General features: G+C 44.6%; 1 protein-coding gene across 2 annotated transcripts in view; it reads right to left on the minus strand.

Annotated features, from left to right (window-relative positions):
* ADGB (androglobin) overlaps nt 1-17,454 on the minus strand; it is a 943,967-nt gene that overhangs the window by 28,155 nt on the left and 898,358 nt on the right. For both annotated transcript variants that reach the window (XM_063917880.1, XM_063917881.1), the window contains 4 exons: nt 10,452-10,616; nt 10,226-10,331; nt 3,460-3,559; nt 763-946 (listed from right to left, as the gene is read on the minus strand). In XM_063917880.1, coding sequence (XP_063773950.1) covers nt 763-946; nt 3,460-3,559; nt 10,226-10,331; nt 10,452-10,616 — 555 coding nt within the window. The remainder of the gene's footprint in view (nt 1-762; nt 947-3,459; nt 3,560-10,225; nt 10,332-10,451; nt 10,617-17,454) is intronic.

Raw genomic sequence — 17,454 nt, forward strand, 5'->3', positions numbered from 1 at the left:
ACAGCTCTCCCCCAAGCACATATAATCCACAATACAGCTCTTCCCACTAGCACATATAATCCCTGACACAGATCTCCCCCCCAGCACATATAATCCTTGACATAACTCTCCCCCCCAGCACATATAATCCCTGACACAGCTCTCCCCCCCAGCACATATAATCCCTGACACAGCTCTCCCCCCCAGCACATATAATCCCTGACACAGCTGTCCCCACAGGACAAAAAATCCCACACACAGTTCTCCCCTCTCCCCAACACATATAATCCCTGACAAAGCACACATAATCCACCCTCATTTACATCTTTCTACTTGTGGCAGTAAATTCATCGTGGGTCCTCCTGTATCTGGGTTCTGGCTGGCAGTTCCTCCTCTTCACACAGCAGGAGAGACGGTGATAGCACTGCGTCATGTCATTCCCACCGCCGCGGTCAGCACCATCGGAGGGGGACTTGAGGAGGTGGGTCCAATCGCTGCACGCTCATTCCTCCTATTAATGTGGGAGGCACGGCATACAGTGACAGTGGGGACAGTGGGGATGGAGGAGCAGCTGGCTGAATCGCCAGGCAGAGTTCTCAACGCCCCCCTCGTTCTGGCACCCGGGCACATGATCCCTTAGCCCCCCCTAGTTGCGACCATGAGTTTACTTATCACAAAGGCATGAGCAACAATGACACTTTCTAGTATTGTGGTGGTAACCTTGATTAACACAAATCACAGAAAACATATACAAACACTTAATTGCAAAGTACAATATTGTACCTGTAAATCTTCATACATTTGCAGTACTTTCTGCTTCAGCAGATTCCTTGCATTTTGTTCCTGCTCTCTTTGATCTTTTACTTCTTCCCTTATCTGCCGGAATTGTCTGATTTCCTCTGCTTTCTGCAACGCCTGCTGCTGAATGACATACTCATCTCTTAATACCGGTTCTGGTTTTGTTTTTCTGAATAGAAAGAGAAGATCTGTGTTACTGTGTGTACTTGGCATACGTAGTAGGAGGTCTCATATAGCCTACTATAAAGTGCGGGCAAATATGCTGGGAAGATTGCAGTACCTCCGAGTATAAACACTATCACAGGATGTGAAGATAAACAACCCTTTACTTACATAGTGAAGGTTGTTTATAAAACAAGCAGTATAGACCTGGGAACACTTGTCACGTATGGTCACAAAATGAAGTCTTCTCTTTTACAAGGTTAGATGGAAAGCATAGGGGAGCTAACAATGATTGTATGAAGATTTGGACAAAATGTACAGAATGCGTGTAATTAAATGGGAATTATTTATCCAGTTGCTGTAAACTTAATTCTGAATGCTTTCATTTTTTATTGTCAACCACAAAAGGTGTATCGGTTCTTTATGTAAAGACAGGAAGAGGCTGAATTGATACTAAATTAATGCATACTTGCCTACTCTCCCAGAATAGCCATGAAGCTCCTGAAAATTGGGTGGTGCTCCCGAGCCTCCAGGAAAAGTGGGTAAGCCTCCTTGAGCCGTCCGCTGCCACTAGATAACCACCCACTTACCGAAGTGACAGAACCCAGAGGCAGATGATGTGATTCATGCTGAATCGCGTCATCCTAGCCATGCCTCCCCCTGCTGTACAATGGTGGTAATATTGGCATTTTATAGCGGGCTGTGGCTACAATGATGCGATCACGGTCACCATGCCCCATAGTGCGTCTTATGCCTTGCTCTGCCCCAATGACGCGACATGCAGCCCTGCACTGCCCTCCCGCAGTGCCGCTCCCTGGCTGCCATCTCGCCGCCACCCCTTTTCCTATGTCGTGGTGCCCCCCCTGTCACGTTGTTCTAGATCTGTCCTTGGTTACAATTGCTACAGGTGATATTAAGGTTGTCTCCCATATCTGAAACTCCGATATCCAAACCTTTTTTGAGCATGACTGAGATAGTGACACTTTTGCTTTCTGATGGTCCAACGTACATAAACTTGGTTTCATGCACAAAATTATTAAAAATATTATATAAAATTACCATCAGGCTAGGTGTATATGATACACTAGCTGTTCTACCCGTTCCTCGCACGGGAGTTTCGGATTTTCACGGTTGTAAATATAAATGAGTGTTAAAAATTTGGAAGATCTATAGAGATGTAAATTTGAGACATCTTAATGTAATTAAATATTAATCCATGGTGCTTGGCGTTACCTGAGGAGCACCCGTAGCAGATATGATAAAAAGTGTTAGGACCATTTTTGTAGTTGATTAATTCTACACACTGGAGGGGCAATCCAAATTTTGATCCGATTGTCCGTTTGGATGTTATCGTTCACGCAAAGCAAGTCATGCATTGGTAATGACGTCATTATGTCAACCCCTTGTTCATCCCCCTAGGGGAGGTTTATTAAAATTCTAATTACATAGTTTTCCTATTTCCCACCTGAAGAATACCTATGTTAAATTTCAGCTTCCTAACATATCGGGTAGAAAGAGAATTAGTGATGAGTCAGTCAGTCAGGGCTTTCGCATTTATATATATAGATAAATGAATTTTGTGTTTAGACTTGGGTCCCATCCCCAAGACATCTCATTATGGTATGCAAATATTCCAAAATATTGAAAAATCCTAAATACTTCTGGTCCCAAGCATTTCGGATATGGGAGACTCAATCTGTACTGTAGAAAAAACAAAAGTAGAGATAAAACCAAACCCAGCCGTCTCTCATCCTAAGCCTTCTGTGGCCCACGCTCACTTTCTACCCCATCTGTGTGGGTGGTATTCATGTGACCGGCGGTTAGGAGACCGACAGTCACATGACCTCCTCCACCATCCCAACCGCTCACTATCCCGATGTTCGGCATGCCGACCAACAGGGACTATTCCCACTCGTGGGTGTCCACGGCGCAGGTCGCCACCGAGCCCGCAGCGTGGCGAGCGCAGCGGGCCCGCAAGGAGCTTGCTGCACTCGCCCCTCCCCGCCGTGATCCCGGCGTCGGTAAGCTGACCGGCGGTCTCCTGACCGCCGGTCAGCCGTACTACACCCCATCTGTGTCACCCCTGTCTGTGTGCCCCTCTCCTTTAGAATGTAAGCTCTCACGAGCGGGGTCCTCTGCCCTCATGTGCTTTTACGTCTCTTACTTAACCTATCATCTTTTTAATACTCCCTTTGATGGCACCAAATCCTTTGGTTTTCTGACACCCTTATACTTATGTCAGTGCTGTACTGACGCAGCTATGTTTGTACTTGTCCTATATTGTATTGAACTGTAAGTCACTTTCTTCATGTTTTGCTTATGTTAACTCTGTAATTGGGCACTGCGGATCTCATGTGGCGCCATATAAATAAAGGATAATAATAATCAAATAAATTGTTTAACCTTTGTCCATTTGTCAGTGTGCAATGGACATATTGTACCAAGACATTATATACAGAAATATACAGTATAGTATGATCACTGTATACCGTACATTATATAAAATATTGCATTGCTTACCTCATAAAAGGTGTCAAGTCTAGAGGTTCTAACTGCACCTTTGGAGCGGTCACATTTAGATCACTTGAATGAGATTCCTGGATTTTGAAAGGTAGTTCAACTGGAAGTAATATAAAACAAAATGTATTCATAAAAAGGATTTTACCAGATTTTAGGGCCTAATTGAGGAAGGATTGCAAATGCTGCTAATTAGCAGAATTTGCAATCCTTTGAATCGCATGCTGGGGGCCGACCATCGCAGGGCAAGGCCGCCCAGCATGCCGACCGCCGCCTCCCCCCGTTCAACAAGCAGAACTTGCAAACACATTGCAATTTCTGCTTGTTAGTAGAAGCAGATGATGGCTCCTGCCGGCGCAGCTTAGCTGCACTTGCAGGAGCCCCGCCGCCATGTTCTCGATCGCAGTGGCTGCATGTGACGTTACGCAGCACCGTGATCACGCCCCCAACACACCCCAATTTGCGCTGCACCACCCCCGTTCACGCCGCACCACCCCCGCAACGTTCCGTCTCCGTCCTGGAAACAGAGCATTGCCTCCCTCCCCCACCCCGCAACCGCCTCTGCCTGATTGTCAATCAGGCAGAGGCGATCGCATTTTCTGCGCCCCCTCCCCCCCCCCCGCAGAAAGTGAGGGTGCATGCGCAGGACGGGCGCTGAGCACGCGCTTGTGGGGCGATCGTAATAATTCTGGTTGGATCGCGATTTGTCATCCAACCTGAATTAGCCCCTTAATCAGGAAATTTGGGAAATTTGTGTTAAAAAACATGCTGGGTTAAATGTAATAGGGTGTGAGTAAACTTTCTGTAAGTCTGATGCGAGTTTGTACCACAATTCGCACTTTGCAATAGCCTGCATGTTCGAGAGCTCGAGGCTACTACTAATGTGAGTGCGAGTTTGTCAGAAGTCTACACTGATCAGTGATATCAGTGCAGGTTTTTGTGTGTAAAGTCATTAGTTATAATCATAAATAAAAAATCATGGGGATGGGGTCCTCTGGCCAAAGCATTCTCCCCCCTAACTAATCAGCCCTGTCTGGGTATTTCTGGGGAAGTGGGGATCCCCCAATAAAGAGGGCCAGGGCACCCAAGGTCTGAGCTGAAGCCCGGGACTATCCCTGGCACCTCTGGGCAGTGGGTGTCGAGTTGATAGCAATTCAGTAAAAGTTAGATGTAATATGGACTACAGGCCCAGCAAGCCTCCCACGCATGCTGGTACTTGGAGAACCACAAGGTCCCACTGGTAGCTAAAGTCCCCCTGTAAAAGAAATATTAAAATAATGACAGGTTGTTCGGTACCCTCCCCTGCAAACCATAAACTAGCCTCCCCTTCCACACTTTATAATGGGAAAGCGCTTGCTGCAAAAACGGGGTGTGGTCAGTGTCACACAATAGATTCCCCAACTTAAATGACGCCACATAGTAGTACAATCTTATTCACATTACACCGGACGTAGTGCCATTGATTCATATTACACCACATAGTAGTGTCCCTTATTCATGTTATGACACACAGTAGTGCCACTTATACACGTTACACTACACAGTTGTACCCCATATACACATAATGTGCAAGTAGTAGTGTCCCTCACACATAATGCTGGGTATGGGACTCAGGGTCAACACCAATTAGGTCGACACCCATTAGGTCGACACCCATTGGTCGACAATGGCTAGGTTTACACTAGAAATAGGTTGACGCGGCCATTGGGTCGACATGAAAATATGTGACACCCCCATGACTCTACGTGCCCCTCAATGTGCCCCTCCATGTCTCTATGTGCCACTTCCATGACTTTATAAGGTTATTGTTTTTAAAAGATTAATTTATATTGTAGGTGGCAAAGAAATAAATACTGTGATTTATTGCAACCATTTTAGGGTCGAGTTTAAGACTGCGACTGCGATCGTGTATGAATGTACTATGGCTCCTGCGGCCATGCTGTGCCACTATACAGCTACTCACACCTTCGATAATCAAGTGATCTGTGACTGATGCTGAGTCTGTGCGCACAGCCACTGGGATCTGCACAGCCACTGTCCCAGAGCAGGTGCACTGCAAACCACATACAGGAAATACTCCCACTGCATACCACATATCATATATTGCAGAGATATACCCCCACTGCATACCACATATCGTATACTGCAGAGATATACCCCCACTGCATACCACATATCGTATACTGCAGAGATAGACCCTCACTGCATACCACATATCACATACTGTATTGCAGAGATATACACCAACACTGCATACACATATAGCAGAGATATACCCCCACTGCATACCACATATCATATACTGCAGAGATATACCCCCACTGCATACCACATATCATATATTGCAGAGATATACCCCCACTGCATACCACATATCGTATACTGCAGAGATAGACCCTCACTGCATACCACATATCATATATTGCAGAGATATACCCCCACTGCATACCACATATCGTATACTGCAGAGATAGACCCTCACTGCATACCACATATCATATACTGCAGAGATATACCCCCACTGCATACCACATATCGTATACTGCAGAGATAGACCCTCACTGCAGACTACATATCACATACTGTATTGCAGAGATATACACCAACACTGCATACACATATAGCAGAGATATACCCCCACTGCATACCACATATCGTATACTGCAGAGATAGACCCTCGCTGCATACCACATATCACATACTGTATTGCAGAGATATACACCAACACTGCATACACATATAGCAGAGCTATACCCCCACTGAATACCACATATAATATACTATACCTCCCAATTTTACCTTTGGCGCAGTCGGGGCATGGTCTCGGTTATGAGGGGCGTGGCCTTGCCTGAGTGGGCATGGCTTCATCAAACGGACCCATTTTCCAGCCTTTTGGGGGCACGCCCAGCACTCCCGAGCAGCTGGGCAGCCCCCTGCTCCCTTCCTAGCACTAAATACATGACGTGCTAGTGCACACAGCATGTTTTCAGTGATCACCGGCTGCTTTGCAGAGCAGAGCAGCTGGTGATCAAAGGCTCCCCCAACTGCTACCATGCCCGGCCGCGGGACAAGGTCAGCGACGAGATGGTGCGAAAAAAACGATCACACGGGCGTTCGCAAGGTGATTGACAGGAGGAGGCCATTTGTGGGTGGTAACTGACTGTTTACTGGGAGTGTCTGGAAAAACGCAGACGTTCCTAAACGTTTTCAGGATGGGTGCCTGACGTCAGCTCCGGCCCCGATCATCCTGTTCTCATCGCACTATAGGAATAAGTCCTGGGCAGTGCAGAGACTGCACACATTGGATTTTTGCAGCTCAGCGTACACATGGAATCGCACACTTGCATGGCGGATATACCCCTGGAGGCGGCGACTATCTGAACGCAGGACATCAAAGTTAGCAGCCCAGCGATCAGGTCTGAATCACTCTACTTGCTGCGCCAATAATATCCAACTGCCAGCCGCATCTGATAGCCACACTGCCTACTTCACCAACAATCAGTCCTCTGTTCAGTCTCTTGGTGACAATATCTATTTACCCATTGGTAAATGAATAAGCTCACAGACATCCCTTTATTGTGGTAATATAAATCATCTTTACTACAACACTGGTACATACACCCAGTGGATATTCTTGTTCATTATTTGAAATATAGATTTTCTATTTTATTTCTTGCCTTTGCATCACATCTCAGTGTTTCAGCCACTGATGCCCAGCTAAGAACCACAAAACAAACTTCCGTAGTGTGTCCTAATCTATGTACTGGAATGTTTCCCTTAAGACGATTATGTCAAGAACTATAATTCTCTTATTGTATTTTAGAATTTTTTTTTATACTATTCAAATGCCTGTTACTTAATCAGAAAGTGTCATTAACTTATTAACTGACATTTTAGAAAGTACAGATGTTTAATAGTGTTCCCTAGTTATTTATCTATTCCATAATCATAACTATGAGTCATAGCCTGTAAAATCCATAAGAGTCCTGTTTCTCTGTGCTAAATGCTATGGATTTATTTCCTTGCAGTCTTCAAAGGCTTACAGGTTATACAAAGCTGCTTATTCCTGTCAAGTCAGTTCAAACCATGAAAAGTTGCTCTTTCCAAGTAAAAGAATACAATAGTCTGAACTACAGAAAGTGAACATGTAATAGGACTTTACGGGGCATATTCAATAAGCCACAGGGTTTACCCTGCAGCCAGTAGCGGCTCTTGCCACGGGAAAGTAGGCTTTTTTTTTTTGTTGCCCGGGCGCCGCTACCCTGAGGGCGCCTCCGCTGTGGCAAGAGCCGCTACTAATCCTCCATCCCTCCCCGCTCCCCGGCTGCAGTGAGCGACGTGTACACCCGCTGCAGCTGGCGTCGCTGACTGACGCTAGAGGTCAAAACTGATCCCTAGTGTCAGTGCGATGCTGCTATGGGAGACAAGTCATGATGTCTCTCCCATAGAGAGGAGCCGGCGCCCGGAGACAGCAGCAGCAGCGGTCCGGAAGCAGGAGCGAGGCTGGTAAGTATTGTTTTGTTTTTTTTAGGGTTTCAAAGCAGCGCTACTACAGGGGACACAGCTACTGGGGGCAGATCTACAGGGGGCACAACTACAGTGGGCACAACTACAGGGGGCACTGCTACAGGGGGAACAGCTACTGGGGGCAAATCAGCTGGGGGCACAGCTACAAGGGGCACAGCTACTGAGGGCACTACTACAGGGGGCACTGCTACAAGGGGCACAACTACTAGGGGCACAACGGGGAACAGTTACTGGGGGCAAATTAACTGGGGGCACAGCTACTGGGGCAAATCTACAGGAGGGCACAAGTACAGTGGGGCACAACTACTGGATGTAAATCTACTGGGGGGCACAACTACTTGGGGCAAATCTGGGGGCACAGCTACTGTGGGCTTAACTGTGGCCACGACCCTCCCCTATGAAACCACGCCCCTAATGTTCACAAACTGTTTTGCTGCGCGGGGGGGGGGGGGCATCAGTGGAAACTTTCGCACTGGACGCCACAAGGTGTAGAACCGGCCCTGCCTGCAGCTAATTGTAGCACCAGCCCAATTCAATAAACTGGGATTAAGAAAAAAGGCAACATCGGGGTTAACGTATGGGGAAAATCCATTGATTCCACAGTCTACATGTATTCAGTGAGTTTCCTCGTCTTAATCCCTAATTTTCATTGCAGGAAAAAGTCTATTTAAGGGAATAAACTTTCCTCACACCACATGGTAATTAGCAGAATATTAGCCCCAAGTGGCAAATTGAATAATCCACAAAAATAGGGGTGGACAATGCTCTGCAATAGTTTTAGTGTGGCTAAAACCAAAACTATGGCAGGGCATGCTGGAATGTGTAGTTTTACAACAACTAGAAGGCCGCTTATTGCCCACCCCTGCAAAAAGATACTTTCTGTTACACTAGTACTGTGTTGCTACAGCTTCAATGTGTTTATTATATTTTTATTTTCTTAATTTATCACATACTTGCCTACCTGACCCTCTCCATGAGGGAGAAAATGCTCTGTTCCTGGACTTTCCTGGTAATGTATGATTGCCATCACCTGTGGTGAGCTAGTTAATTGATAAGAAAGGTGTTTCACCACAGGTGATGGAAATCATACATTACCAGGAAAGTCCAGGAACAGAGTATTTTCTCCCTCATGGAGAGGGTCAGGTAGACAAGTATGATTTAACATAAACAAATCAATGTTTTCCTTCGCATGATCTGCATAGGACATATGTGGTAAAGTGGACCTGTCACACAACTACATTGTTAGTCAGCTTGTCATGTACTGTAGGTCAACCTGGGCATTGACTGGCAGTCTCATGCAATATGATAACCCAATAGTGAGGAAGGAAAATAATAAAACATGGCAGCCATTGTCTCTAGTGTGTGGTTAGGTCATACCTCCCAACATGACCCTCTCCAGGAGGGACAAAATGCTCTGCTCCTGGACTTCTCTCTTAATGTATGATTGCTAGCACCTGTTTTGAACAGGTAAATGGATAAGAAATGTGTTTCAGCACAGGTGATGGCAATCATACATTAGGAGGGGAGTCCAGGAGCAGAGCATTCTGTCCCTCCTGGAGAGGGTCATGTTGGGAGGTATGGGTTAGGTTACCACCCAAGTTAGAAGTGAAAGGTAGCATAGAGAGGTCCTATGCACACAGTGGTGCCGAGAGGGAGGAGAGGGTGCAAATTACCCGACCCAGGTCTGATGGACACAATGTAACTGACCCAATAATACTGTAGAGCAGGCCTGGCCAACCTGTGGCTCTCCAGCTGTTGAGAAACTACAAATCCCAGCATGCCCTGCTACTGTATTATTTTTAGGTAATGTTAGAACTATGGCATGGCATGCTGGGATGTGTAGTTTCACAACAGCTGGAGAGCCACAGGTTGGCCAGGCCTGCTGTAGAGTAACAACTAACAATAACATGAAGAATGTTAATTATATAGTGCTCTTTCTCCCATAGGATTCAAGGCGCTTTACAGACATAACAAAAATAGTACATGGTACAAATGTTTTAGTATTTCAAATTAAAAAAAATGACACAGAAAAACAATAAGAAAATCTAGAGAGTAGGCATAATGTCGGGTTGGTGCAGTCATTCCAGGGGTAACAATGTATAATATGAGTGCACAGTCTGAAACCTGACATTAGAGGAAGGTGTGGGGCCACCGGGGATTTCCCTTGTACCCCTGTGGGTCAGTCCAACCCTGATACAATATAGCGCCTTTCCTGTTTGACTATGTGTACTGTTAAGTTTACCTTCCTCTCCAGCAGGAGCCTGTCTGCCGTAAGATACATCTGTTACAGGCCCAGCAGTGGCTTTCTGCATGTACTTGTTCACAAACTGCAAGCGTGACTGCAAAGCCTAAAAATACAATTCACATTAGCTTATTTTATGATGAAAGAGTCAGAACATAAAACTGCATTACCATCTAAGGGGTTCTTCAGTTGTATTATTTACATATTCATCCATTGTTTACATTACCTTGACAGCTCGACCTGGTTCTGCCATCTCCCAGGCTTGTTTCATGGCTCTTATCTCATCTATACGCTCAGTATCTTTCTTCACTTCTAGCGTGTCCACCTCACTTGTTTCACTGACCAGTCGCAGAGTCCAGAATGGTTTGTTGTTATCAGCGTGTTGCTGCGCCTGCGATAAAGATGCCATTGCTATTAGATTTTAAAGGTCAATGGCGGGCACTGTAGGCTGTCCCAATGCAGCTTAAAGTGATGACATACATGGATAGAACAAGATGCATTCAGGAAAAGGCTGTTTTAAGAAAATGGAAAACTAGTATAAACAGTATAAGCTATTTATTATCAGGCCCTTTTACATGCATTGTACTAGTATGACAATCCAGATAACAGTTGTAATTAACGCCAGCGGGTATGAGAAATTTCTTGCAGCGTTCCAGTTCTACCCTCAGTGGATGGTGCTCTTAGTGTACATGGTGCTGAATGTGCATGGTGCTCTAAGTGTAATAGGCTCGCATATAATAATAATAATAATAATTTTATTTATATAGCGCTATTTCTCCAATAGGACTCAAGGCGCTTAACAGATACATAGCATAATATAGTACAGAAAATAATGAAGTACATTTTCATAAAATACAGAAGCATGAAGATACTAAAAGGGACATTATGGAAATGCTTGAGTAAACAGGAAAGTCTTGAGTCTACTTTTGAAGGATTCTATAGTTGGGGCCTCTCGCACTGTGCGGGGAAGTGAGTTCCATAGAGTCGGAGCCGCATTACTAAAAGCTCGACCTCCAGATGAATTACGGTAGATTCTAGGTACTGCTAAAAGTCCTTCATCTACAGAACGCAGTAATCGAGTGGGGCAGTATGGGGTCAGAAGCTGTTTCAGGTACCTTGGGCCCTGGTCATGTAATGCTTTGAAACTCAGTAAGCCAATCTTGAAGATGATTCGCCATCTTACAGGCAGCCAGTGAAGGGAGTAGAGGATGGGTGTTATGTGGCTAGAACGAGGCTGGTTGGTTAACAGCCTGGCAGCTGTGTTTTGCACCAGCTGTAAGCATTGCAATTCTTTTGCTGGGAAACCAAGGTAGAGGGCATTACAGTAGTCTAATCGAGATGATACAAATGCATGTATGACTTTTGGCATATCATCTAAGGGAATTAAGTGCTTGATTCTGGCTATGTTCCTCAGGTGAAAGAATGAGGATTTGATTGTGGCTGATATCTGATGTTTAAGTGTCAAGCCGCCATCCAGGACAACGCCAAGATTCCGCACACGATCACTGGTCTGTAATTCTGAATCCCCGAGTGTAATTCCAGTTGGTTGGCTATGCTGCAGTCTTGTCCTTTGATGTTGCGGTCATATTATAAGGACCTCTGTTTTATCCGGGTTCAGTCTCAGCCAACTGGCGCTTATCCAGTCCTGTAGCTCAGCTAGACAGCCATTTAGGGTTGCTATTGGGTTATCAGTGCCCGGAGCAAAGGACAAGTACAGTTGTGTATCATCTGCATAGCAGTGGTAGACCAGGCCATGGCGCCTGATTATTTCGCCCAATGGGAGCATGTATACTGCAAAAAGCATGGGGGATAGTATAGAACCTTGTGGGACACCACATGGCAATGGCACTGGTGGTGATGAGTATAATCCAGACGATACTCTCTGTGACCTGCCTGTGAGAAATGATTTGAACCAGCTTAGGACTGTGCCATCCAGACCACAGAAATGTATCAGTCGCTCAATCAGAAGCCCATGGTCCACGGTATCAAATGCTGCCGAGAGATCCAGAAGGATTAATATTGAACAGTCACCTCTGTCTCTTGCCATCAGAAGATCATTTAACACACACACCAGGGCTGTTTCAGTGCTATGTCTTCTCCTGAATCCTGATTGAAATGGATAATAAATATCATGGGTTGTCATTACTTTTCTAATAGCTGTGCCAATAACACAACACATTTCATGATGGAACACTTTTAAAATGTCATATGATACAATTTGGCAGATTTGAAGTAGAAATGGACCAATGAAAAAAGTGCAAATGATTTCTTATATTTTTTTAGCAAAAATGTTATTTTAAAAATGGTGACTACATTCGATTCACAAACTCTCGGATGGATAGAGTAAGGTATTAGAGCCTATATACTGGCACTGTTCAGCGCTCAGAGACTCCCTTTTAAAGGGAGGAGTTTAAAAACATACACCAAATGTGACCATTTGGTGTATGACCTCAGCAACCTCAGCAGCGGGTTGCCCATCATTAACCGGGACACCAGCGCTGCTAGACCTAATAAGTGAAAGAAGATGTGCAGCATGCTGTGACATAACACCCCACCCCCCAAATCTAGGGGTGGCCATCAACAGACCATAAATGGCTTGTTAGCAAACCTTCAATGGAACTTCTGGAGTAGCTGAGGTACATGAATATCCAAGGCCTTGACCCAACAGTGTTTTTCAGGGCCCAGTAACTTCCAATCTACCAGAAATTGCACCGTGCCCCAAGAAACTCTACAATACAAGACCTGCTTCACTTCATACTCATCTTGATAATTCACCGAAATGACAGGAGGATGTTATTAGATAATGAGAACTGATTCAGAACCAGAGGCATTAGATGGGAAACATGGAATACATTTGCTATCTGAAGTGTGCCAGGAAGCTGTCATTGAAATGCTACAAGATTAATTGCCTGGATAATTTTATAAGGACAGATGGGATGCAGTCAATTTACCTCCAATCAAAATCCAGACGGTCGAAATCCTGACAGCAATTGACCGACGGTCAAAATCCCGACAAGATCAAAATCCCGACATTTAAAATACAGACAAAGTTAAAATACCGACATGTAAATGCCGACAGGTCAAAATGCAGACATGATTTTTTCATTGAAACCGACTTGTTCATACTTTACGATCCCAGTGGACCCGGAGGGGGAATATAATAGTGTGCCGAGCGCAGCGAGGCACGTGGTACACTTATATGGTGTCCATGTCGACCTATACATAAAAAAAGGAAAACGCATGTCGGTATTTTGACCTGTTGGCATTTTACATGTCGGTATTTTGACCTTGTCTGTATTTTAAATGTGTCTGTTTTTTGTCCATGTCGGGATTTTGACCTTGTCGGGATTTTGACTGTTGGTCAATTGCTGTCGGGATTTTGACCGGTATTTCATACCGATCCAGGACAGATATATCTTGATACCAGCTTCATGGCAGGAACCTTGAACTGTAGATTCCAAGTTGACAGCCACACATTTTCTGTGGGTTTAAATAGAGGAGTTCTCCTTCTCTTCTTGCCAGTGAAGAACTTGTATCGCGAAGAGACTTTGCTTAGAATTGCCTACACTCCCCTCTAAATACTAAAAAAGCATCTCACAGTACCATGAACATCTGGAAGAGATATCAACTGGAGGGCTGTCAGTTCCAGTAAAACAGGATGTTGTCCATACTGGATGAAGTTTGGAGAATGACCTATATTATTATAGGCAAACTCAGAAGATGCTCATCCTGAGTGTTAAAGGCTGTCTTCTACTCATCACCAGCCCTGATTGATCAAATTCTAATTTGGTAAAGATCTTTGCCCCTTTTATTCAAACAGTTCCAAAATTGGAGGTAAGGGGTACCATTCTTTAAACGTAATGGCATTCAGACTTTGGTAATCAATACAGGGTCTGAGGTTTCCAACCGTATTTTTGATGAAGAAGAGTCCAGCACCAGCTGGAGATATGAACTCACTGATGAAACCCTGTTCCAGATCCTTATTGATGTAATCGGTCACTGCCTGATTCTCTGTAATAGTCAAAGGGAAGAATCTTCCATGGGGAGGCATATTCCCAGTTTAGAGGTCTATAATGCAGTCCAACTCCCAATGAGCTGGTAGTGTTTCAGAGGCCTTCTTACTGAATGCATCTCTGAAAGACTGGTATGGAGCTGGCAAAGGATCATCCAGGGTGATGGTTGAACTCTGAATAACACAATGTGGGGGTCTGAATGTCGGCAAGCACCTCTGTTGGCACTGAGATCCCCATGACAAGATTTGGAGTTTACTCAAGTCTAATGTGGAAGCATGCTTGCGTAACCAACAAAGAAGGTTATTTCTGTCCACTCCAATAATACATAGTGGGATCTGGAGATGCACAGGGGAAATTCCTGACTCCTGGACCTTCTTGGTAGTGATGAAATTGCCACTGACACCTGAATCCTGGAAGGCTTTAAGAGTCTTATACCCCTTTCACACCGCACAAATAAACCGGTATCGACCTGGCATATTGCCACTTAGAAATCCCTGTCAACAGTATCTTCAGAACTTTCTCAGTAGCAGACAAGCAAAAGCACAAGTCAAGGACACATAACATAAGTTCAAGCTCCAATAGGTCTACAGGTTATTCCACACCAAATCAGTACAGGTTTCAAACTGACCTTTTCAGATTGTAATGAAATTTGGTATAAGTGCTGCCATGGGTGTAAACCTCCCCCCTCCAAACAAAAAAATAAAAACTTCGGCTGATAAGCACACTGGTTTTGAATTTATATGCCCTTAAAGCAGGGGCGTGGCTATGTCAGTCGGGGCCCCATAGCATAAAATTATGCTCCCGGCTGCCACCTTGAATGCCGCCCCCCCCCCCCCACGAATTACTCAAAACTCCCCTTCCCCAGTGAACTTCCCGCTTTACTCACCATTGGGCCGCTGCCGACTCATCGCTCTCCCGATCTGCCTGACTCCGTCTTGTGTCTCCTCACAGACGCTGGGAGGAGGCGTGGCCGTGGTCCAGGGATGCACCCTGCAGACTCAGCCATGCCTACTCCCAGCATTAATTAGCACAGATAGTTCAGTAGAGGCGGAGCCGGCCGGGTGAGCAGGTGCGGCTGCAGTGCAGCAGCCACACCTGCTGAAGTAAAATCTACCAGCGTCGCCGCCGGGGCTCAGCAACAAGGAGCAGGGGAAGGCTCTGGCCCCAGAGATAACACGGGCCCTATAGCAGCCGCATCCCCTGCACCTATGGTAGCTACGCCCATGCCTTAAAGCTGTAATTTTGACATGAAAATTTAGCTATTTATGTTTCTTTAAATTGCACTTGCAGCTCACCTAATCAAGCTAGAGTTGGGTAAGGTCTCATTTTAAACCTCTTTCTATGGGCTTTCATATGATATATAACACAGCAGTATGTTTCCATAAAATTAGAAAAACACTTTTTTAAATCAAACTTTTTATTTTCCCAAAAAGCTACTTTTTTTTTAGATATTGAAAAAACTCTCAAAAATTGATCAAACTGTTGTTAATACATTCCCAAAGTTTTATTTTTGGATCATGATAGGATCAATTGAGCTTTTATTTTTGAAAATTGTATTTAAAAATCAACAAAACAATATTTTTTCCAATTCACTACAGTATAGGAATATACGTTTCTCTTTAGGTGTGTTTGGGGACGAGATTCTAAAGGCAGCACCTGATCCCACTTCTGCACAGGCTCACAAACGTAAGTGGACACTTCAATTGCGTTGAATATGCCGTCTTTTACATTTTCCTGGACGATTACAAGTGGTCCATGGACAGGATAGGTTTAGGCAGGGTTTAAGTAGTGAAGGAATTGTTACTGTGTTTTTTAAGTGATCATCTAGAAATATTTCTGTCTCAATATTTTCTTCTTGTGTTGAAAAAGTAAAATGCATTCCTGTAATGTTTTCTCTGCCCAGTCAAAAAGTTGCAGTGGTGTAAGAATTTGATTATCACATGGATGTTGCAGGCTTGCTTGGGATGCTAAGCTCTTCACTGTGCCACCTACACTATCACAATGCCCTTTGCCATGAGCAGTTGCAGGTTCTAAACTAAAATCATCTTTATGATGGCAAAAGTTTGCAAAGTTTTTGTTGTTCTGAAATTGTGCGGTTGACCCATTGGAAAAGAAGAAAATATTTTTTTTATCAAAAATGTAAAAAATTGGCATTTTGAGAAAATCTAAATTTTGACTGTAAAACAATTTACATCTTTAATTTTTATGGAAACATACTACTGTGTTTTATATCACACCACACGAAAGCCCATTAAATGAGCTTTAAAATGAGACCCTGCCCAACTCCCTAGCTCAATTAGCTGAGCTGCAAGTGTAATTTTAATAGCAGATTGTTACAAAATGACAGCTTTAAAGCATGTAACTTCAAAACCAGTGTGCATAATGGGGTTAATTCTGAGTCGATCACAGCAGTAACTAAGGCCCTCATTCCGAGTTGTTCGCTCGCTAGCTGCTTTTAGCAGCATTGCACACGCTAAGCCGCCGCCCTCTGGGAGTGTATCTTAGCATAGCAGAATTGCGAACGAAAAATTAGCAAAATTGCGAATAGAAATTTCTTAGCAGATTCCGAGTAGCTCGACACTTACTCTGCCACTGCGATCAGTTCAGTCAGTTTCGTTCCTGGTTTGACGTCACAAACACACCCAGCGTTCGCCCAGGCACTCCCCCGTTTCTCCAGCCACTCCCACGTTTTTCGCAGAAACTGCAGCGTTTTTTCACACACACCCATAAAATGGCCAGTTTCCGCCCAGAAACACCCACTTCCTGTCAATCACACTCCGATCACCAGAACGAAGAAAATTCCTCGTAATGCCGTGAGTTAAATACCTAACTTTTGAGTAAAATAACTAAGCGCATGCGCTCTGCGAACATTGCGCATGCGCAGTAAGCGACTAATCGCAATATAGCGAAATTCGGCAATGAGCGAACAACTCGGAATGAGGGCCTTTGTTAGTAGTTGGGCAAAACCATTAACACTGCAGGGGAGGCAGATATAACATGTGCAGAGAGAGTTAGATTTGGGTGGGTTATTTTGTTTCTGTGCAGGGTAAATACTGGCTGCTTTATTTTTACACTGCAAATTAGATTGCAGATTGAACACACCACCACACCCAAATCTAACTCTCTCTGCACATGTTATATCTGCCCCCCCCCCCCCTGCAGTGCACATGGTTTTGCCCAACTGCTAACAAAGTTCTTGCTGCGATCAACTCAGAA

The sequence above is a fragment of the Pseudophryne corroboree genome, chromosome 4 (assembly GCF_028390025.1).
Source record: "Pseudophryne corroboree isolate aPseCor3 chromosome 4, aPseCor3.hap2, whole genome shotgun sequence".
Taxonomy (NCBI): Eukaryota; Metazoa; Chordata; class Amphibia; order Anura; family Myobatrachidae; genus Pseudophryne; species Pseudophryne corroboree.